The 24,497-nt window shown below is 40.7% G+C and overlaps 1 protein-coding gene across 3 annotated transcripts in view; it reads left to right on the forward strand.

Moving 5' to 3' along the window:
- GRIN2A (glutamate ionotropic receptor NMDA type subunit 2A) overlaps positions 1 to 24,497 on the forward strand; it is a 187,773-nt gene that overhangs the window by 152,917 nt on the left and 10,359 nt on the right. For all 3 annotated transcript variants that reach the window (XM_074596894.1, XM_074596895.1, XM_074596893.1), the window contains exon 12: positions 10,282 to 10,469. In XM_074596894.1, coding sequence (XP_074452995.1) covers positions 10,282 to 10,469 — 188 coding nt within the window. The remainder of the gene's footprint in view (positions 1 to 10,281; positions 10,470 to 24,497) is intronic.

The raw sequence follows: 24,497 nt of genomic DNA on the forward strand, positions 1-24,497 counted from the left end.
TTGAATTTTAAAATAACGTATCAAATCCTTAATATCCAGCTATCATTCTAAGAACATGATGTTTTCCTGCGTTCTCATGGCCTACTTGTCTAAGACTTCTATTTTGAGCCTGCTTGGGTTTTGTGTTTTTTCACAAGCTTCAAAAACAGGATTAAAAAACCAAATACAGCAACTGAAATAACGAGTTTTGAGATGGGTGGTCTTTGCTCTAGTCACATTTTTAACATGTCACTGAAACAACAGCCTGTAGTCGAAGTATGCACTGGTCTTAATGAGGAGGGAATGTTGTTCTGCTCTTTCAAAGTGTGAAAGCCTTAGACATCTTTTGGGATACTCAAAATTCACCAGGTTAAACTACTGAATCTGAAACTTGTTTCTTCCCATGTGACTGAAAAAATATTTTCCTGAATCTGCATTTGCTGTTATTACAACAAAATTTATAATCTAAGATAGAAATTAGACTTTTTTTTTTTAGACAGAAGTAAAGTACTGAGCAATGAATCCAATTTGTATCCCTAAATGTTGTTTCATTAAGGAGAAATGTTTAAGAAAATTATTATCTATATTTTCATCAGATCTGTAGGATATTAATTTAAAAGATTTTTGTCAGGCGCTGAAAGGGCAAATTATTGTTCCAGGTGACCATTCCTTTAAGGGGGTGATAAATCCAAACTGTGAATGTGTGACATAAGATGAGAAATTAATATTTCAGATAATTCACTGTCTGTGGTAGTTATAACTAATGGTCAGGAATATAGAATAGCTTAGAGGACTGATTTAACTGGCTCCTGGATTGCTGTACTTCTGTACAAAGGCACCTGCTAGACCATTTTTCTGAATATAACTTTTGGACATTTTTGGACATCGATGCTTAGAAGCATCCATTTCTGCAGCTGGTCTGAAAGACAAAATAAAAAAATCAATAGAGCTGTGAGGCAGGGCCATGGGAACTCCTTAGAAAAAAGCTGAACTAAACTTTAATTTTCTGTGTCAAATGAAATCTGAAACCAAGCTAGGCCACCTCTGGAGAACTGATGAGTTCAGGCAACTTTTGTCATAAATCTTATATACAGTATCATGCCTATGTCTGCGTACTTTCTGTACTGGAAATAGAGATGTAAAAAACTTTCAAAATTTGTTATTCTTTAGTACTCTTTAGTGCTGACAAATTGAAAGCATCACAACTGTAGAACATATGGCGGGTCTTAATACAACCTCGTAGCTCATGGAATAGCTATTCATCTGAAGCCAAGAAGATGTATTCAGGTACAATAGTATCCATACATGCCTAGTTTCTGTTATTTCTCCTTAAGCATTTATGTTTTACTAGTATCATAGATTGTCGGTACCCAAGTCTAAGCCAGTGAGGATCTACTGCCCATGTATAGATAGATATTCCTAAACCATATATACCTCTGGGGAAACTTGTAAGTTGAACAGCACTTAACAAAGATCCAAAACTACCTGGAAGAGCACAATGTTTGCCATGCTCCAGAATGTCTATTTATCCCTATCAGTTTTGACAGTAAGTACTAAATTATTGTACAAATAGAAATACACTTTCCTTAAAACCATCTGAAGTAGCTAATAGTGTGAATAACAATTTTCTTCCTGACATTCTGTAAAAACAAAAAAATAAAAATAAAAGATCTCTGCTAAAGAGTTTGGCCCATTCAGTATTTTCTCGCCTGGTTGGCCAGGTTCAGGCAACTTCCACAATCAATACCTTAATTTAGTTTGGCATCAGATGGCTGGGGTAGCTTAATTTCAATTTACATTCTGATGCTTTCTTTTGGACTTCAATCTTATATTTGTTTCAGTGTTCATTCTAATATTCATTTTGGTATTACACTCTGAGGGGAATGATTTTCAATTGATGTTACAACTGTAGTCACCCAAGCTAGGAATTGGAAAGCTGGTTTGCAACTGGCAACTGCTATTTGTGCTGAAACACTGCAGAGACATGACGACATTTAAATTTGCTGCTCCATCTAGGCACATTCTTCAGAGGATCTGTTCCCTAACGTATGGATTCTGAAATCTAATAGCTTTAAAGCAATGTGTGCCTGAATCAGCATAGCTTTCCTGCTTTTACTGCTAAAGTGAGCAGGGTGCGGTTTGGACTACGCAGTGCCACCAAGCTGGCAGCACAGAGATAAAGACTTCCTATGGCATTTCCATCTGTGGCAGGATTTTCTGGCACTAGTTTTTCTAATGGCTGATGCCTGTTTCCCCATCACTTGCCGTCCTTTCAGGAAATGCAGTTATTCTCACATTCTTGTGTTTCTTCCACATTTATAGAAAAGTCTAAATAAATAACAGAGTGGGTAGAACCTAATGTGCTGTTCCAGGGGACTTTCTGGGGGAGGCTGTTTTTTACAGGCTTTGAAGAACAGGCAAATACTACTATTGGCATTTAGAGGGTTATCGGGATCTGAGAAGGCACTCATCGAAATGCCTGGGGAAGTTCATACCTCCATAGTTTCAAGTTATCTCTAAACAGATGCAGACATCATCGTGTCCTTTTAAGCTGAGTCACATCCTCAGGAATTTCTTCATGGCCATAAGATAAATGCACTGGGTGTTTGTTAGTTTGTTTGTTTTTTAAATTAAAAACCAGCCTGTCTCTCCTGTTCAACTGGACCATGGCAACTTGCCTCTAGGAAAAAAAATAATTTATAGTAATTTGTTTCTAATTCCTTTACTCAGTACCTGAGTGCTCTTCTGATTTTTTTTGAAAAAAGGTTATCTCCTGTGTCTATATTACCATTTTTTAGGTAATGCAGTTATCTATGTAATGTCTTTAAATATTATAAAGTACTTGGAAACAAAATGAACAGGTGAAAGTAGCTATATCCCATCTAACCCCTCTTCTTTTGAGAAGAAGCTATTCTAAGTTTTAGTATTCATTTGATTTGGGGACGAGATCAGGTGCTTGGTGAAATGTGCTGATTTTATCCTTCATTATGCTATTGTAACTGGGACAAAACCTTTAATCTAAAAATATATTCCCCCTACTCGACTTTTCAAATTTTGTGTTTTGATAAACTGACGCTTTGCAAGTACTTCGTTGCGTGGCTTCTGAGACTTGAAGTGGGACACTATTCCATTGCATAAATTAATCATAAAGGCACACTAAATTTTCCACTCTGTTGTTGCTAAGGGAAATGCTGCAGGGCCTGGGAAGGTGGGCGGGCAGAGGGGTGGTACAGGGGAGCTCCTGTGCGTGAGGGGGTGACTGTGCCCGCGCAGGTACCCACAGCCAAGTGATGCAGGAAGGTTTACAGCAGCTTTTCTGGCAGCCTGAGATTGCCCTGACAGGTGAGGTGAAGCCTCCACAATCTCTCACGATGGTGTGAATGTCTGTCAGAGCTTGCTCTTTCGAATTTTGTGTCTGCGTTTTCTGTGTGAAGATTGAAGTGAGGACAGTTTGAGCTGGGAGAAAAGTTGAAAGCTCATTCCCTGCTAATGAGTTCATCATTTAACTGGGTTAAACTTTGTTAACCTACGTTGTTCCAACGGGGTGGTTGTTAAATTTTCCCCTAATGAATTAGCAATGTCAAGATGTCAAGAAATCCATCCAGTATATGTGAACTTAAGATCTGCGTGGAGCTATTTCAATATGTGCTAAAAGATAAAGTCAGTGGTGGTGATGAAGTGCCGTCAGATAACCTGAAATGCATTTTAGTCAAAACTGGGAAAAAGAAATCATCAGCCCATCATGCTAAAGGTTAAATTTCTGCTTCTCTTGCTCCAGCAATATCAAAGTGTCACTTTAGAGCACTTTCATTGAAGCCTTATCTTCAGAGCAGCCTTCTTTCCCTTTGATTGCTGTGTCATTCCATAGTGACCTTTTGGCACTAGATCCCCTGGACATAGCTTTAAAGATGCACAAATGACGTTGTGTCTCTCATTGTGCACTCTTGACATACATTCTTTTATGCCTTCTGTGGATAAAGAAGGGATAAAATGTAAATTATTAAATTTGTAATACATCAGTAAATCTGTAATGTAAATCCATCCTATTTTAAAGCCAGTATTTTTGCACTTGCTGCCTTACCAACAATGGTATTGATGATCTCTAAAATATATGCTTATGTTTAATCCAGCCTTAAGTGGATAACAGTTTTTTGCCTAATATCAAATTATAAATGCTACTTTAAGGGTCACATAAGGCATCTATTCTGTAGACTATGCAATTTATTTTCAAAAGCAAAAAAGCTGAAAAATAGTGCTTTTTGCAGACTGTTTTGAAAATGAGCTGTGTCTCTCCAAAATTATGTTTAGAAGACAAAGCTTTAATAGGTAAAAGTGTTCTTGATGATGGAGGTGGGGGTAAAGACGGGAGGGAAAAGGTGGTGTTAAAAGTATTGTTTGAGGATTCACTGAATTGCAGTTTGATATTTGGAATAAGACAGTAATTTCAAATATTGCGCTTTCAAAAGACACTACTGGAGCCTTAGTAAACAGGTATGACACTTGCTATGTAATCTTGCTATATAATAATCTTTGTAGTCTCTTTTGCATTTATTTACAAGCAAATTTGAGAAATAACATCTCTTAATTTTTTAATTCACCTAGGCAAATTTCAAAAATAGATCTGATTTCATTAGCTATCTTTCCTCAGAATAACATTTATATAAATTATAATGAATAGTTATTCTTAAATATGTAATCGACCCTTTAATTTTCCAGAACAAGCCCCAGAAGGTGCATATTTGAGTAAAAAGGTACCCTTTGTCAAAAATAATGTAGAAAAGTCATTGCAATTGGAATACAGCTGTTTACAGCAAAATGCAGTGCAAGCAAATTGCTATGATGATGCACTTTATATATTACATGCATTCTGGTTTTGTGTAAGTCAAATCTGTGTTAATAATAATACACAGCTTTCCTCTGGCCATGAAAAGAACATATTTGGGGTGTTAGAAAACATAAAGAAATGAGAGTGCGAAAAATTGATTCTGAAGGTAATGTCCTGGATCTGACAGATGAACACTGCACTGAATGGTACCCACTATAGCAAGAAATTAATTCCGCTATACATATTGTATGTTTGGATTTACTGCAGTAGTTGAAAACTGGAAAGTGACTTCAGTCATGCTTCAGTTTCTCTGATCCTCAATGGAAACACAATATTATTTGTTCCATAGACTCTAGTGCTTGACAGTAGAATAGAAGAATGTGAATAAACAGGACTGCGTTAAAGCATCCCTCTCCTTTTCTGAATACTATGACACAAGTCATAACAGGACACAAAGTAATGAAAAGAGATTGATTTCTAGTGTGCTGGGTTTCTGTTTGTGTCTCCAGAGCTACTGAGCAGATTGCCATTTTAGATTTTTCCCTCTTCTTTCCATCAAGAAAACAAAATCCCTGAAGCATCGTGTAGTTGCTTAAGGAAGCAAAGTAACATTTTCCAAGTGAGCTACACTTCTCTTGTTGAAGAAGAAGCGATGACTAATAAAGGGGCATTTTCCTAATCAATTTTTATCGTAGGAATTTAATGAAAAGTATGTGCAAATAATAAAGATGGGGAAAATTATAGGGAAGTATTTTCAGCTTTTCTGAAATTACTTTTCTGTACCTTTTCCTCTAACTTTAATTTTCTTTACACAGGCATTTTCTGAATGTGTACAGCAACACTTTAGAGAATGGGCTTTTGCAATAGCTATTTTGATTTTTCAACTCTTATACTTCTTGGTGACTCATAAATGTTTAGATACAAGACTGTCCACATTGGGTTTTCACAGATTTCCCGCTTCAAATTATTACATTCAGTAATGCTCTTTCAGGTTATGTTAGAACTATTCCAATTCATAATTTTATAGCACCTGGTGTTCTCCTATGCTGTGTGAGCTAAAATTCTCCCCACCCCCTTTCCTCTTTGTGCTTGCTGTGTAATGAAGGACATTTGCTTTTGTAGGCTCTCTTATATAAACATTCCAAAATATTTATTTTCTGTTCTACCCAGGATTGTTGCAGTAGTTCAGAGGAAGTTTACAAACCTGCCAGTTGCTCAGATGAGTCATAACACTGTAGTCCTCTTCCTCTGCATTTGTTGAAGATGCCCGGTGTGTTTGGCTAGTTCGTGGCAGTTATAGATCTTGTTTCTTGCTGCATTCCACTTTCTGTAGTTCTCTTTCATCTTTTTAATAATTCTTAGCAGTTTATTTAAACCTACACAATGTGACAAAGCTTTTTGCCCCCTAAAGTGACTGCACTGAAATGACAAGTTAATTGATTCATTTTTATGTGACTAAGGTTTGCAAGAGGCTTTGAGCCTTTCTTGATGTGGGGTGCTGTACTCAGTGCGTGCAAGCTGGTTTCCAGAGGATGTGTAACTTAAATAGCAGAGCAGTCGGCACTCAGAGCAATACAAAGCTGCGTGGCACAATTGAATTTTGTTGCCAGAAGAACAAAGATCCTGGGACTTGCCAGTCCTTCTGTAGAAAAAGAAGAGAAAGAAGAAAAGGGTGAGCTGGAGCACAGCTCCAGGCTTCCCAGTCCTGCCTCAAGAATGGCAAGACAAGGACGGGCTACTGCCTTCAGCAGCCACTGGCCACACACACAGCCTGGCTCGTCTGGCAGTGCCAAGCTGAACAGCAGATGTGGCTTTCCCCACATGGACATGGCAGGAAGGAAAGTCCTCCGCGGCCCCAGCTGCCTGCTGGCCTGCACAAATGCCTGCTTTGCCTTTGTCCTGAGCTTATGCTCTCTGCCATCCTTGCAAACAACTGGAAAAGGGCCAAATTGTTGGACTTGGACAGATTTTGCTGTCTCAGTTTTTGGAAACTCTTATTGAGGAACATATAAAGTTGTCTGGAAGTTCTTAAAAAGTCAGAGTGTCAGGAAATTCACCGCCTAGTGAGGGAAGAGTTGGGTGCCCTAACATCCGAGAGTTTCATCCGTGGCTCGTTACTCCCTGCCCACGCTGCAGGGGTACATCATGTTCTGAAGCTTCGCTTTGCAAGGAATAGTACTTCTGTAATCAGCACGTGGTGAAGAGATAATTAAGCCTTGAGAGGTTATAAGATTTATGTTGGAAATGGAGAAAATATATTCTGAGTATGAGTTTGTATTTGCGGAAAGACTTTTTCAGGGCAATCAAGTTTTTGGTTTACAGTTTGGGCACTGAGCAGCAACTGATAGCAGAACCTTTCAGCACTTAGCATCTGTAAAGAAGGTACCTCATGTTTTTAAATTGATTTGCGTAATGAGATTTGTTGTGACCTTATAGAAATAGTATAGAGAAAACCCCTAAGTAAAGCCTTCTGCATCTTCAGAACCTGCTTTCCTTGTGTGTATGCACTGCAGCTGATGCCAGCCTCTCCAGAGGGAAGCTGGGGGGGGGGGCACAGTGAGCGAGTGAGTGAAACTGTGATTGTTCCTTGTCTTTCTGTCCCAAGGTTTTCCTAAACTGCTGAATAACTGAGGAGGAGAGCTGCAAGTGTAGAGCGTGATTTCTGAGGTAGCACAAGGCTTTTGCCCTGGAGTCTTTAGCAAATATATCTTTTTCCCTCTGTGTTTCTGACTGAGTCTGTTTTGACAGAAGACGAGCTGACTCTCTATATTTTCTTTTTGTTTACCAGCATGTGTTTTATATGCCTACACTGCAAAACTATAAATCCCAGAATAAACAGATGCCAAATTCCAGAGTGTATTTAATTTAGGTCGGTTTGTTGCAGCGGTGTCAGTACCCACAGAGAGGAGCATTGCCTTCCAACCCCTTGCTTGAGCCAAAGGCATCCACTGAGAGGGGAGGTATCCTTCCTTCCCCACAGATACAAGCATGAGATTGGATTGTATTGATTATGGTAATTGCCTGCTGTAGATCAGAATTGTTGAGGGTATGGCAAATGAGTTTTTCTTCTTTTCCCCTTGTGTGCCTACCCAAAGGACGTGGATTTTTGTTCTGTCTCTCTACACAAACCAAAGATTGTCTCCAAAGTGCTGAATCAAAGCACATCATTTAGAAGACTGTCTGGCCTTGTGCTGGAGGCTGCAGGCTTGGGCAGTGCCCCAACCACCCCAACCGCCTCTTGGCTATTTCCAGTTTAGCTACCCTCAGTGCTAGGTAGCCGTATCTTATTTCTGGGTTGAATTTGTGACATATCACCCTCTAGCTGTTTAGCAATTGTTTTCTCTATGTTTAAGTACCCATTTAAAGGAGGGAGAGAGTCAGACTTTTAGCATTGATGGAGCTAAGCTGACTTTTAAGCTGAGGATTGCACCAACTGAGTTTTAGGAAAGAGCGGAAAAACAAAAAAAAAATGATGGCCCAGCTATTTCTTTTAATGGTTGCATGAGCCACCTGTACATTCTCTAAATTAACTACTTCACTAAATTCTGGTTTGATGACTTGAATGGTGACTGTTTGGGTAAGTATCCTTGGAAGGAAGCAATAAAGTACAGAAAGTAGTGACAGGAACTTCACTTTTTCATAACAGCAGACAAAATCCAACAACCTCACTCTTTCCTGCTATTTCTCTTGGTTTAACCTGAGATGGATAGGGATGTTTTTTAGTGCCACATTTTTGCTATCTGGTCTAGAGTTCCACAAAAGTTAGAGTTCTGTATGAATCTGTTGAATGATTATTTAAGAACAAACATTCAATTATGTCATGAGTGAAAGTTTGGGTTTTTTCTGTCAGTAGCAAAAATCTGATATGCCTAGGTCTTGCTCTGTTCTATGTATATGAATGAAAAGCTTTATCAACATAAACTGATTTAAGCTAATGGCAAGTATGATTCCAAAACTGGAACAGCAACAGGATTCACAACTGGTACGTAAATGAAGTGGATGCTCTTGTACCTGTTTGTGCCCCAATTAATTTATTTTTATAATTCCCTTCCCATGAAGACAGCTCCCAACTGTTCATGAACAGCATTTTGCCAGCCTCTGGCATTTGCATCCCATCAGAAAATTTTAGTAGAAATGCATTATGGCTCTTCAAAGGCAGAGCAGGCAGTGCCGGCAGTGCCTGGGAGGGTGGCAGGGTGAGACCCCTCCTACGACAGCCTGTGACGCCGACTGTGTAGCTGTGTCCTCCCCATTCCTCTGGCTCCTATGAAATGGGTGAAGATGTTGAAAAGGGAGAGTGTGTTACTGGGGGATGCAATAACTTCGTTTTAGTGTGTCATTTAGTGGGGTTTGGGCTGAGATGATAGTTTTATCCTACTTCCTCTGTATTCTGCTAGTCTTGTGCAAGTAGTAGAAATCTTAAAGGTTTTGGCGGCAGAAGAGGGCAGCAATACAAAATATACTTAAGTTTTACCTTTTTGCTTTTAAGGATTGCATATGAATTTTTGTAGGTATAAGAATGTCTTTCATCAATGTCTACTGCTGGCAAGTGATTGTTCTTCCAAATAGCCTCCTCTTCTTGTATATACACTTTTATTGGCATGTATTATATGCACTTTTATTTCGTGAAATACCCATGCACCTGTCTCTTCTAAAACTTGCTTTACAGTACTTCTTAAACATTATCCCTGAAGAACACTGCCTCTTCTCCTTTCCTTGCTGGTTTTGTTTTCTTTTATTGTGTTGTGTTCCCTGTACACTTTAGAGAATGGGATTATCCCATTCTTCCATTTTTAGCTAGGTGGGCAAAAAGGCTTGAAATTCCCCTCAAGAATTTCCTTTATTCCTGCTGTGCTCCATGTACAAAAATAGTATGTTTGGAAGTGTGAATCATGAAGAAATATTTTCTATAATTTTTAAGCAGGATTCAGATAGTTGTATCAGATATGCTCCAACACCTTCCTCTGTTTTAGCAAGGATTTAACCTCCACTTCCATTGTTTATTTTTGGAAAGAGACATAAAATAATAGTGTGTGTGAAAAACTGGTGAAGTCACGTTTTCGGTCTCATTCATTATTTTAAGTAAGCTAATTGGTTATTATTGTTTCAATTCTAAATTCTCTGTTGTCATTTGTGTTGCTTTTGGACATCATTTTCTACCTCAAGATATTTATTTTGAGACTTTGAGAGCAAAAATACAAAGATAACAGGGCAAGACATTTTGTAGCTGGGTTTCTCCTGCTCGGTATTTTTTAACAGCATCTCTTAAAATAGAAATGCAAAACTATGTGTCCTACTTTCCCCTCACTAAAATAGATGCCTTTTGTTAATTTTAGATACAGCAGAGCAGGATATGTAATTAATGATATCAAAGAATCCATATGATATTCAACAGGGTCCTAACATCAAGGACAAAAGAAGTCTGACAACAGCTGTCCCTAATGATTTGGTTTGTAAAATGTTTTCTTTTATTTCAGGAAGTTGGATGCTTTCATCTATGATGCAGCGGTGCTGAATTATAAGGCTGGAAGAGACGAAGGCTGCAAACTTGTCACAATTGGGAGTGGATACATCTTTGCCACTACGGGCTATGGAATAGCACTTCAGAAAGGATCACCTTGGAAGAGACAAATTGACCTAGCCCTCCTTCAGTTCGTTGGAGATGGTAGGGACCAACCTTTTTCCTCTCTTTTCTTTCTCTAGGCATGCACAGTCAATGCAGTTTTAGTAGCTCTGAGCCTTTTACTACTGTTCTCTTACAGTCTTTAAAAAACCCAAACAAATGCAAAACAAATGAGTAACGTTATTTCTCAATGCTGAGACAGGAATTCTCTTCCACTCTGTTCTAACTCACCTCACCACCAAGGACATTTGCATCTATTTTCAGAAAGTGTTTTGATATACATCACGAAGTAATGCTGGCCTCAATGTTAGAGCGCATTTCTAAACTTATTTATTTTCTTCTTTTATTTTTGCCTTTGAGCAATTCCTGAGGAGTTTTTACTTGGTAGATGAATTAACTTTCAGCATGACTGTTTGGCTATTTAAAAGTGTTTCGCTCAGGTCTGAACTGGTGCGAGTGATCCCTAATCTAAGGTGGATTACTTTAAACTTCTGGTAAAAGAATGTTTACAATATTGAAGTAGGGTGACTAGTTTTATTGGATTTCAAACTGCTATTTTTCATTCTAACACAAAACCAGAAGAATTTTAAGTCCTCTTGGCACTTTTGTCCTGCTGAAGAAGAAAACTTACTGCACATCTTTGATACATTAGTAGACAGTAATAATGACTTGCTCTCCACATAGGGCTTGAACTACATTTTAATTGTAGAAATGTTTCTTTGCCACAGTGAAACTTCAAGCCTTTCACATGTGCATGCAAATAAAAATATGGTTTAAAAAATTTCTGTGTTATGACTGACTAAAATCCTCCATCAGGTGGGAATATGGTGTGTGTTACATAATCATTGTGATATTTTTTATTACATAGATGCATGTATTAATTTTGCATTTCTCTGACAGTGAAAAAGAGGGCTTTATTGAAGAATAAATATGCGCTTAAGATCACCAATAGCATGCCATTGAGACAGAGAATGGCAAATTTCTTTATAATGTGACAGTTTGAATGGCAAAGTGCAGGACCTTAGCATAGTGGCCTCCTGTTCCATGAAGAGCAAGACATTAATTTTCATACTGGAGACAGTGAGTGTGTTAGTCTTCCAGCACATGGATTACATTCCTATTATAATACTAAACGACTGGAAAAGATGTAATCATCATGACTGATGCATTTTGTCTGCTGTACGTATAGAGATACTAGTGTCATCATTATTGATCTGCTGGATTTAGAGAGGCTTATGGAAGAAACATCGCTTACCTCTGCTAAGGAGTGACTATATGACCCATAATAGCTAGGTTTCAAGTAATTACATATTCCTGCTGTAATTCTGACCCATTTTTAGATGGGGAAGTAGAATCAGAGAAGTTGAATTATTTGTCCCATACTAAGGAAGAAAATGCTTCTGTAGCCTGAAGGAGGATCTGAGGTGTCTTTCTCAGTTGTGGGCTAACCCCTCCTGATGTTGCCAGAGTATCGCTGAAGTTTTCATTCTTTCACCAAGCATTCTTCATGCTTACTCTTTCATCCTTTTTGATACTTCTTATCCAACAAAAAGAAATGAAATCACAGAGAAAGAAAATAAACTAAAGAGAAGGGAAAGTATTTGAAGCTATTCAAGAAAAAGCTCGTCAAAATACCAAAGGTACTGTGTTTTATGCATCACTTTGTTTCTGAATATCAGGGAGAAAACAAAATGGATGGGAGGAAAGAGGAAAAAAATCTTATCACATATTTACACTTTGAACTGTGGATTTACGTGGCACATGAATGCTTATATCTTTAACCCATTTTTAGTAGCCAAAAATAATACAAATGAAATGTCTACGAAACTCGGTATTAAAACTTCCATATGAATAATTTATAGAAGTGCAATAGATACAGATGGCACTCAGGTGAATGAAACCTTGTCATGAACTGTCAGCTCCCATGTTCGTCTTGCTCAGATATTACTTCAGAAGATAAGTAAAAGTTTGATTGGGCAAACCGTGGGGATTGTGAATGTGTTTATGTAATTTTTTCAGTGGTATTTTTCAATACCTTTAGAAGGTACTCTGAACAACCCATGAATGCTAAAAGGTTCATTTTCTCTTGTAAAGGATCCCTAAATTTGTTCAGAAAATGATGTGGGCACTATTAAAGAGAATAGCAGTTGGACATACATGATGTGTAGGAATTATTGTAGGCGAGTTTCCTTTAGTCCCAGAAATGTTTGCTACCTTGTCTCACTTCATTGTCTCATAGGTCTAGATGATCATTTTCAGGAAAACAAACAAACAAACAGGGGAAAAAAAGAAAAAGAAAAAAAAAGAAAAAAAAACCACCAACCCAAACCCCCTTAATGGTACTGAGGTTGAACTTTCTTCTACTGATTTATAAAGTATGTTGCTGGTGAGCTGGAACAAAACACCAAGAAATGAAATGTAAAGAGTGATTGCCTGGAACTAGCATGACCTGATTTTGTAATCTGCATCTAACTTCAGTAGTTCAATGAGTTTAGCTATGAATTTACAGAACTGTGTTTTGGTGAATTAGAAGGGATGAAACCAGAGTTCAGACCAACACCACTTTGCTGTATCACTAAAAATCTCTTTGAAGTTATCTAGACTAAAAGCAAGTATGGTTGGGGGGAAAGTTTCATCTGAAGATGATACTCCTGGGAAAGCCTCAGTGGAGGCTGAATGAGGTTGTTTAAGTAAATAGGCAAACACAAATGAAGGCAGAAATACTTCATTCATATGTATAGCTTCTAGAGAATTTATTTTTCTCTAAGATTAAGACTATAAAACAGCAAAGTGCCTAGTAGTATTGAATTATTATTCAGTATATGTAATAGAACATTCATCACATTATGGAATAATTTCAGTGAATGATTATAAATCTAATGAGTTTCCTAACTATAAGAAAAAAAATCCTAATGAGTTGAACAAACACAATTTCTTGATGTGAATGTTATGTTAATAAGAAGAGAGAACCTTTGGATGATACTAGATATTTGGGTAAGACCAAGTAATTTGTTTAAAACTATCTGATTGCACCTACAAAAAAACATGAGCTCATCTGTCTTTTACTCAGTACTGAGATAGCCTTTTGAAATGTGTTTTAAAGCTTTCAATTTCCTCTGATTATGTCCTTCTGCTGTGATTTTTCTCATTTGATATTTGTTCCTTGCTCCTTCTATATTATTCTCCTATCCAAGGCAGTTAGTTCACTTACACATTGAAATGAAATTTTTACAAAGTGGATGAGAACCTTTTCCCTCTTCCTTGCTGATATAAAACATCCAACTGAAGCATTAATGACTTGTTAATGTAGGAGCATCTTTTCATACTTTCCAAAGCACGGTGCTTTTTCTGCGTTAAAGTCAATGTCTTTGAACCCTCTTTTTTATCTTGTTGGCACTGGGAAGAAAATTAAATACAGAGGGATGTAGGTTTGTGTTAGGGGTAACTTTAAGCTTAGAGTGGGTGGTTTATATGTATCTACATGAGGATAGTTCTACTGGGTGGACAAATCATACTGACAATTAACAATTATAGCGTGAAAGCGATTCTGAAGTCTCAGTGGAAGGATGCAGGCTACAAGATGCCCAATTTGTTAATATAACAAAGAGGAAAAGAGACAAGGGGAAGGAAGATGGGGAGGAGTTGCCGAGGAACTTGAAGAATAGCTACTTAGTTGTCTCAAAAATCAAATTATCCCCAAAATGTTTTATCACTTGGTCTGTGCAGGTTCATATACATAGCCCAGTTCACAGGAAGTTGAGATAAATATGCAGGTTGGTATAAGATTCATTGCTTTGGAACACTGAGTCTTTTTAATATAAAATGTTAGGAGTTGCTTTTTCTTATATAAAAGGATACGAGTGAAGTGTATTACTAGTGAATTTCTGGCTCTGTACATCACATCTCATTATCTGCAAAAGCTTCCAGTTGATGATTAGCATCTGCAGTTTTGTTTAAAACAGCTGATGATCAGTGTAATTCTCTAAAGCACAGTGGGAGTTGTGATTTTATTTGGCTTGCTGTGGTCACGAGACAAAACTTTCATTGTTTTTTAACAGAGAAATAAATATATTTCTACTGAGACATAGAAGACTATTTCTCAATCTTCTGTGGAGAAATAGAAGCACCCAGGAGTTCAAAAGCAACTCAAATGATATGGCTGCTAAGAAGCAGCACCATCATTTTGTTTGGATCTTCCGCCCACAGCCACAGGAAAGTGTCAGAACAGAAATGTTGTGCACTGAAGAATCGCATGATACGTGCTTTGATTTCTTCTATAAACCTCTGTAAAGAGCAGCTGGGCAGGCTGACATACCCAGAATCCAGCATGTTACCCTAGCAGCTGTCAACTGCTCTTTTGTGCTGGCTTGCCGTTTGATAAATGCAGCAAAGGCTCAGGCACACAGCCTGTGTAATTTAGCAAGTCTGTAACTGCTGGACTGCGACATTTGTGAAGGCACCCATGTTCCTACAGCCCTCAATGGTAGGAATTTTTGGCCAGCTGCCTGAAGGCCCAGGTATTGCTGATATTCCTCTGGCTTGGGCTCCATGGTGCCATTTAAAGCAGAATGGTACTTTGCTAAAAATATCCTGCAAAGTAGTTTGAAAGATATTGCTTCTGAAACCTGTAGCATCATGTCTTGGGGATTTGGAAGAGAATCACTGGTACCTAGTAGGTGAGGAGAACTTATTTTTCTTTCTCTTTCTCTCCGTCTTTCTATTTTTAGTTTGTCTTTTTTTTTTTCCATTTTTTTTTTCATTTGTAAGCAAATGAGATTATTGAACTGCAAATGACAAAGCTGCTTTGGGATTAAGAGAGTAAGAGGGCTTCAGAGTCTGCATGGGATGGAGAGAAAGACAGCAAGGGGCCTTTAGCTGCGGGGGATGCAGCAGAAATAGGGGGATAAAAGATGCATGACAGCAGAAATGGAAGGAAACAGGGAACAGAAAAATGCTGGGTAAAGAGGGCAAGTATGGGGAGGAGTGGGAGGATACCAGCCAGCTGGCCAGGTCAAGCATCTACGGCATGTGAGGTATTTGTAACCTACTGCGCTACCTGCAGGTTATGGGCTCAGTTCAAAGGAAGGTCTGGGAAGAGATCTCCAGGAAAAGAGGGGCAGATGGTCTAGCTGGATTAATCCCTTAACCCTTAAGGCTGCAACCTTTGGAGCAATTAGAGATACAGAGATATAAAGAAGAAAACTGGTTTTGGTTTGAGTTTCCACAGAGTCTGTTATCCACTTCCTAATAACTTCCAGTTCTGGTTAATCTTTATGTGCTTTTAGGATGGCTTAGTGCACTAAGAATTATTCTCCTGGGTGGATAATTGCTTCTCACTCCTTAGGGGTAATAGGTAACTGTGGAAATAAGATTTGCCCCCTTACATCTGGAAGAGGAAAGCTCTTCGCTATTTTTTTCATATTTTAGCATAAGCCTTCCAAATCGCTGTCTAGATTATAAGGAAGTGTAGCAGTGTGACTCACACAGGCTGTTAAAGACCAAGGAAATACGTATGTGATTATAAGGACATATTTTCAGTGCGTGCTGCTCAGGCAGAATACACCCCCAATCCCAGTGATTTTCTGTTTATATATTTAGTGTCCTCCTTAAGCAGTGGGTGGAACAAATGTGACTGGAGAGTGTGAGTGTATAGGAGGAGGGTGTTTGTGTAGCTGAACAAGAGTTAGAGGGACTGTAATATTGAAAGTCGTGCTTAGCAGTTCTGTTAATTCATCCCTAACTAATGGGGGCATGCAGAGTGCAGTCATTAGCTCACAATAAGTTTACTGCTGTCAGTCATCTGTGTTCCTCTTGCTATTTTTATAGGGGGAAATAACTCAGAAAATGAGACTAAGAGAGATTGTTTTGGGGGATCTCAGAAAATGAGACTAAGAGAGATTGTTTTGCGGGATCCAGACTGAATTCAAAAAGTTGCTGTGCTTTTATATAATCTCTTTTATGAAACGTGCTGTATGGGTCGTATAACTAGGTCAAATTGAAATTGATGAGCTTATTGAACCAAATACACATCAACCCATTTGGCTTCTGACTCCTCTACTCAGGGTAAAGACCCTTTTACGTTAGGGTCTCCAAGTGATGGGGTGCTACCTTCCTCCTCCATCACTTAGTGGGAGTTCTCACCAGAGTAAGTGTGAAACAGTCTGTCTCTAAATTTGAAAACTGCCTTTTGTCCAGTCTGAATAAACGGATGATTCTGCTAGTGCCGCCACAGTCTTTTGAAGATGATGCCCTACATCTGACCAGTGTGGAAGTATATATTTAACCCTTTTATTCAAGATCTATAACAGTTATATGTCAGTTTCCTTTACTTGGATGCTGGCTCCTCAGGCTGAACCTCAGGTTAGCGCTTTGCGCAAGAGTCACCACCCTTATACCGTCAATACCAGCCTGCTTCTTTTTGCACCTTCTGCTCTGTCTCATGCACTGTGATCTCCTGCCGGCGTGGCCTCCTCCTGCCCTGCACCTTGGGGATGTGCTGACACTAGAGGTCTGTTATACTCAACCAGTGAAACAACAAAGACATCAGGCTGCAGCTCCGCTTGGACAGAGCATCCTTTCCTTGGACAGAGCATCCTTTTCTTTCTTGCGCTAGGCACGCTCCTGCAGAATACGCAGACTACATTTAGATAGGGATGGTTGCAGTGTGTGAAGCAACACAATGTAGCAGGGAATTTATTTTTCCAGAAAAATCTCATTCATGCGAGGCAATGTTTTTTGGAGTCAGAGGAAGGTGACTTTCCATGCAGTTGCAGTTAGTTGCCTGCTACGCCTGCTGCAGGACTGGCATTCGTGTCCGGCACTGGGGATCCACAGCTCTGGTGTTTGGGCAATGGATCTCACTGCGGGAACCCAGTCTCTCACCCATGCTCAAGAGAGCAGTAGGCCATTTTAGAACTGCCACTGCCAGAGAAACCGCCATTAGATTATTTTTTTCCTCAGCTTGTGTTAGGTTTGCTGTTTCTTTTATGTTCTGTTGGTGCCTCCATGCCAGGTTTTGGTTTGCGATGAAGTGAAGGGACAGGCTGGCACTCTGAACCACCCTGAAACTGTCATTTGCCAACAGCATGTGAAGTGTTAAAAATCTTTTTCTGGATCCAGAAGGGACATATAAAATAGATTTCTTCTCCCTTTGTGTGTGAGAATAATTAAATAGGTTAAAATTAAGGCAAGAACTTGATGAAAATACTCCTCCAGAGTACCTAAGGAAGCAGTTGAGGCAGCCTGTGAACCATCAGTGATTACAGGCAGCAATCTATGGCTTTAACCTACATGGTTAAAGTAGGGCAGAAAAACACCTGTCTTTTAAAGAAGAAAAATAAGAACTCAGTGAATTATAGACTTTAGTGCTGATAGAAACATTAAAACAAATTATTTAGCAATTTACTTTGATCATCTGGAGGATAATAAGGGAATCAAAACTAAAAAGTCGATTTTCCAATTGCAGATCTTGTAAAATTAATGTAATTACTCATCTGATACGATAACTGTTCTTGGAGAGAATGTAGATATGTGAAACAGAAGTAAATAGTAGATTCTTCCCAAGGACCATTTCTGTTTCCTTTTGCACTTGGTCAATGCTTTGACTGTAATCACTGTTTATATGTTGCTGCTTGTTCTTCCCTCCCCTAACTTTTATTTAATGGCTTCTTGAGAAGCATCTGTCATGTGTAGAGCTAATTCCAAAGTCACATCACTGTTATTATTTCTTCGATTTCCCTCCATCAAACACACTGTCCAAACCTCTGCTGGTGGTGTTTCCTGCGGGGGTGGCTGAATGCAGCACACCTTTTAAAAGCAAACCGTGTCCTGGACTTCTGACTGCTGTTTTGGACTGTCATAGTCTGTGCTTAATCTGCCTGTTTTCCCAAGTCACGCTGAAACCCAGCCCAGGCTTGGCTGACTTCCCAGGAGTGAAGATCAAAGGAGGTAAATCATGGACTTTGTTTGATTTTTTTGGGGTGTTTTTGTACCAGGATGGAGCTGCCCTGGCTGGCACTCCCAGGCATGCAGCAATTCTGGTGCTTGTTACTTACTGACTCGCGTTGTGCGCTCTCAGTTTTGCCATCAGGAGCATTCAGAGTTAGATTCTCCGTCTCTGTCCCTTTTTTCCACATTTGTATCCTCAGGGAGAGGGAGAGAAGGTGCTCAGATGCCACTCAAGCCTCAGAGGTCTTGCTTTCTTTCCTGGAATGGAGCAGCAAGTTGATTTTATTATTTACTTTTTAAATAAGCAGCAAAGAAGGTTATCCTAGTCTGTTTGTTCTCTTTTTGGATGTAATTATAAAACTTTGCACTTGTTTATTTCTGGCAAGTTTGTAACTAGGGACATACTTGGGTGATAATGAAAGATTTTATTTATTTTTACTAATCATGAGGAAGGCATCAGACAAGTATTGTTACTCCCTCTCAAAAAAAAAATCTTACGCCCTACTGCTTTTCTGTAAGTACATGTAGAGAATGATGGACTGCATGGGTTTGGGGTTTCCCTTTTATATAAATAACGTCATTTTCAGTGTGTGTGCATCTTCCTGGATGCATGTGCAGATGTAGAGGAAAAAAACCCACAGAAAACAAAAGAACATCAGTGAAATGACCCATAAGTTAGACAGCTCTAACAGTCCATATCTCATGGCTCGCCCGTTGTTCTTTCCGGAAGGTGGTGTAATGAGCAAAGCTGAGAACCAAGGGAAGATGCCAGATGCTTACAAGGTGCTGGGCCTAGGAAATGAAGGGAATCTGGGGATACCAGTAACCTCCCCTAAAAGAACCCCTGAGAGCTGACACATCTCCAAGAGAGACAATGACAGAGATTGCAAAAGGACAGCATGTTTTTCAGCTCCAAGAGGATGGTGTCAGGGATAGATGACGCTTACCACAGCCTGCAAAAACTGCTAAGGGCTAGGATGAGGAAAAGTGTGTAATGCTGCCCTTTGATCTGTATCTTTTCTGTGTCTGGATAATGATGTTTTTATTGTGAAAAATTTGTCAGAGGGCACACTGGACAGTTTATCACTCCTTCCCAGCATGGTAAAGTGTCAAATATGCTGGAGGTGTTGTGCAAAATGAAGAAATGAAGGTATTTGTGTGATATTCAGAGTCAGAATGGCCAAGCGGGACATGCTGTGCAAATGGCAGTCAGAGCAGAGAGCACCATAGCCACGGGAACAAACCCAACAGAAACACAAAGGGATGGGAGTACTGTTTGCACTGTAACCTAAAAACATTATAAATAGTCTTGAATTACCACTGAGAGAGAGAGAATTCTGCAATTTATTAGAGAAGACTATACTGTGCTTTAAGTGAATATTTTAGAGGCTCAACACTGCTTGAAATATGGATCTTTAAAATACTTGCTTTTACTGATTCTTACACTATAAATGAGGCAGACTTTTTATGATACAGCACTATAGAAATTTTAAAACATTTTACTGAAGGCACCATGCAGTTATTTGTGAGTTTTGCAGGTTAAATATACTGTGAACATATTAAACAGAAAAGAAACACTATTTTTTTTGATGAAATATGTTGGGACTGTTAATTTTCTAGTCTTGTGCTAGTGTTGTTATGTACTTTGTTGCTGAAGTCTAGAACTATTCATTTAATTGTTAATCTCGTCCACACATGGACGGATGTAGAAAATGATTGTGGCATTACATTACTTATAGTAAGTGCTTGAATTGAAAACAAAAAGCCTTAAAATAAGTCTGATTAATATTTATAAGTTACTTGAGACCCCCCTATTAGATGCAGACTTGAACTCCATTAACACTTGGTTCATTGAGGCCTGGCATTTGTATATATTGAGGTCGCTGACTTAGATTTCCAAAGTCTTTGTTATGAATGATTTGGAGCTCTTACTTGCTAATTAGAATTATGCACACATTGAGATGACTGAACCCTCCAATGCCTAATAATTACAATTTTCTGGCCTTTCAAGTGCTAAAACTACTATATTGCTATAGGTGTCATCACCCTACACATTCACCTCATGAGTTAGACCAGCCAAAAGGATTTGAAAGACAACAATATTCCTCCAAACAGACCTGAAACTTTTAAATATTTTTTTCTGAAGCAAAGTTTAACTAGCCTGAAAGTTCAATGGTTTGAATTCCAACTCCAGGCCAAGTTTGGAAGTGGCTGATTTTTATAAGTAAGGAATCAGCACCCCAGTTAAAAAATTCTTCATACTTGAGGATTTTGTAATAAAAATGTTATGCCTTCTGTAAATAGCTTGGGTAAAATGTAATTTTACCCAAGGGCAGGAAGAGCAATAAATAAACTGGGACATTTTTTGCCAGTTTTACAGGGTCAGCTATGCAGTTATTGTGTTATTGCAGTTAAATTAGTAACTGTTTTGTCTGTGTTTCTGTGTGTATACACAGATTATAAATATATTCTGTAAATGGTAACCGATTTATATATGTAGACCAGAATTACCAGCCTAATCTGTCCATAGAATCATAGAACCGTAGGGTTGGAAAGGACCTCTGGAGATCACCTAGTCCAACCCCCTGCCAGAGCAGGGTCACCCAGAGCAGGCTGCACAGGAACGCGTCCAGGTGGGTTTGAATGTCTCCAGAGACGGAGACTCCACCACCTCTCTGGGCAGCCTGTGCCAGGGCTCTGCCACCCTCAAAGGAAAGAAGTTCCTCCTCATGTTTAGGTGGAACCTCCTATGCTCAAGTTTGTGCCCATTACCTCTTGTCCTGTCCCCTGGCACCACTGACAAGAGCCTGGCCCCATCCTCCTGACACCCACCCTTTAAGTATTTATAAGCGTTGATAAGATCCCCCTTCTGCCATCTTTTTTGCAGACTGAAGAGACCCAAATCCCTCAGCCTTTCTTCATCAGAGAGGTGTTTGAATCCCCTAATCATCTTGGTAGCTCTCTGCTGCACCCTCTCCAGCAGTTCCCTGTCCTTCATGAACCAGGGAGCCCAGAACTGGACACAGTACTCCAGGGGTGGCCTCACCAAGGCAGAGCAGAGGGGGAGGATGACCTCCCTTGACCTGCTGGCCACACTCTTCTTGATGCACCCCAGGATGCCATTGGCCTTTTTGGCCACAAGGGCACATTGCTGGCTCATGATCATCCTGTTGTCCACCAGGACTCCCAGGTCCCTTTCAGCTGAGCTGCTCTCCAGCAGGTCAGCCCCCAACCTGTACTGGTGCCTGGGGTTACTCCTCCCCAGGTGCAGCACCCTGCACTTGCCCTTGTTGAATTTCATAAGGTTCCTCTTTGCCCTGATCTCCAGCCTGTCTAGGTCTCTCTGTATGGTGGCACAGCCTTCCAGTGTGTCAGCCACACCCCCAGCTTTGTGTCATCAGTGAATTTGCTGAGGGTGCACTCTATCCCCTTGTCCAGGTCATTGATGAATATATTGAAGAGGACCAGTACTGACCCCTGGGGAACACCACTTGTCACTGACCTCCAACTAGACTCTGTGCCCCTAATCACTACCCTCTGAGCTCTGTTTTTCAACCAGTTATCTATCCACCTTACTTGTCCATTCATCAAGCCCGCTCTTCCTAAGCTTCCCTATGAGGATGCTGTGGGAGACCGTGTTGAATGCCTTGCTTAAGTCAAGGTAGACCACATCCACCGCCCTCTCCTCATCTATCCATCCAGTCATGCCATCATAGAAGGCTATCAGATTAGTCAGACATGATTTCCCCTTGGTGAATCCATGTTGAGTACTTCTGATAGCTTTCTTTTCCTCCGCATGCCTTGAGATGACGCCCAGAACGAGCTGTCCCGTCATCTTTCTAGGGATGGAGGTGAGGCTGACTGGCCTGTAGTTCCCCGGCTCCTCCTTCTTGCCCTTCTTGAAGACTGGAGTGACATTGGCTTTCCTCCAGTCCTCAGGCACCTCGCCTGTTCTCCGGGACCTTTCAAAGATGATGGAGAGCGGCCCAGCAATGACTTCCGCCAGCTCCCTTGGCACTCTCAGGTGCATCCCATCAGGGCCCATGGACTTGTGAATATCTAATTGATCCCTCACTCGATCCTCCTCAACCCAAGGGAAGTCGTCTTCTTTCCCCATTACTTCCCCCAATGCCTGGGACTCCTGAGGGCTGGGCCGAGCAGTAAAGACCAAAGCAAAGAAGGCATTCAGTAACTCTGCCTTCTCCGCATCCTCCATCACCATGGCTCCTGTTTCATTCAACAGTGGGGCCACAACTTCTCTGGTCTTCCTTTTGCTTCCAATATACTTGTAGAAGCCCTTCCTGCTGAGCTTGACATCCCTAGCCAGGTTTAATTCCAAGGCAGCCTTGGCTTTCCTTGTTTCATCCCTGCATGTTCTGGCAGCATTCTTGTAATCCTCTCAAGGGGTCAGGCCCTTCTTCCACTTATTGTAAACTTCCTTCTTCCACTTGAGCTTTTTCAGAAGCTCCCTGCTCAACCACGCAGGTCTCCTGCATCCCTTGGCCGATTTCTTTCTCTTAGGGATGTGCCGATCCTGAGCTTGGAGGAAGTGGTCTTTGAATACCAACCAGCTTTCTTGAGCCCCTTTGCCTTCCCGAGCCCTGGCCCACGGGATCTGTCCAGGCAGTTTCTTGAAGAGGTCGAAGTTAGCCCTTCTGAAATACGAGGTTGTAATTTTACTTCTTGATGTTTTGTGTGTAGTACCCATGATCCTGAACTCTATCATTTCATGATCACTACAACCTAGGGTGCCCCCAACCTTAATGTCCTCCACCAGTCCCTCTGTGTTTGTCAGTACCAGGTCCAGGAGTGCTCCTCTCCTTGTTGGCTCCTGTACCACCTGCGTCAAAAAGTTGTCATCAATGCACTGGAGGAGCCTCCTGGACTGTGCGTGCCTGGCTGTGTGGTCTTCCCAGCACATATCGGGGTGATTGAAGTCCCCCATGAGAACCAAGGCCTGCGATTGCGAGGCTACCTTCAGCTGTCTGTAGAAACCCTCATCAGCTTCCCCATCCTGATCAGGTGGCCTGTAATAAGCACCCACAACAGTGTCCCTCATATTTGCCTGCCCCTTAATCCTTATCCATAAGCTCTCGACCCTCTCTTCATCCGCCCCTAGTGAGAGCTCGATGCATTCCAAATGCTCTCTCACATAGAGTGCAATTCCACCACCACGCCTTGCTGGTCTCTCTTTCCTGAAAAGGACATAGCCATCCATGACAGCATTCCAGTCATGTGAGCTGTCCCACCATGTCTCAGTAATTGCAATGAGATCGTGGCCCTGCAACCACACACAGATCTCCAGCTCTTCCTGCTTATTCCCCGTGCTGCGTGCATTGGTGTATAAGCATTTCAGAGAGGGAGTCGTGTGTGTAGTTTTGACCCTTGAGATGTGGTGTGCCTTCTGGCTTTCAGAAATACTGGCACGCTGGCCCACGAGCGCTGAGCAACTACGCCCTGGCACCTCACCATCAAGCCCAGTACCATCCCCATCCCACTTCAAATCTAGTTTAAAGCCCTATTAATGAGCCCTGATAACTCTTGTCCTAGAACCCTTTTTCCCCTGGAAGTCAAGGTATTCCTGCCTGTTACCAGCAGGCCAGGTGTTTTGTAGATCAGGCCATGATCAAAGAACCCAAAGTCCTGCCGGCAGCACCAGGCTCGAAGCCAGGCATTGATCTGCTGGCTCCTCCTACTTACTCCCTTGTCATTCCCCGCAACTGGGGGGATAGATGAGAACACAACTTGTGCTCCCGATCCCTTGACCAGGCATCCCAGGGTCTTGAAATCTTTCTTCATTGCCCTTGGACAACTTCTTGTTACCTCGTCGCTGCCTACCTGAAAGAGCAAAAGTGGGTAGGAGTCTGAGGGCCGTACCAGGGAAGGAAGCATCCTCTTCCCGTCCTTGACGCGGGCTCCAGGGGGGCAGCAGACCTCCCTACGTACCGGGTCCGGCCTGCATATTGGGCCTTCCGCTCCCTTCAGCAGGGAGTCACCTATGACAAGGACCCGTCTTTTCTCCTTTACCGCAATCCATTCCCAGATAATATTTCGTAAATATGACAGTCCAATGATTCACAGTGCTTTGCGATCTATAGAATTGTGGATTACTTTTGGGTATTA

This window comes from Larus michahellis, chromosome 8 (assembly GCF_964199755.1).
Source record: "Larus michahellis chromosome 8, bLarMic1.1, whole genome shotgun sequence".
Lineage (NCBI taxonomy): Eukaryota > Metazoa > Chordata > Aves > Charadriiformes > Laridae > Larus > Larus michahellis.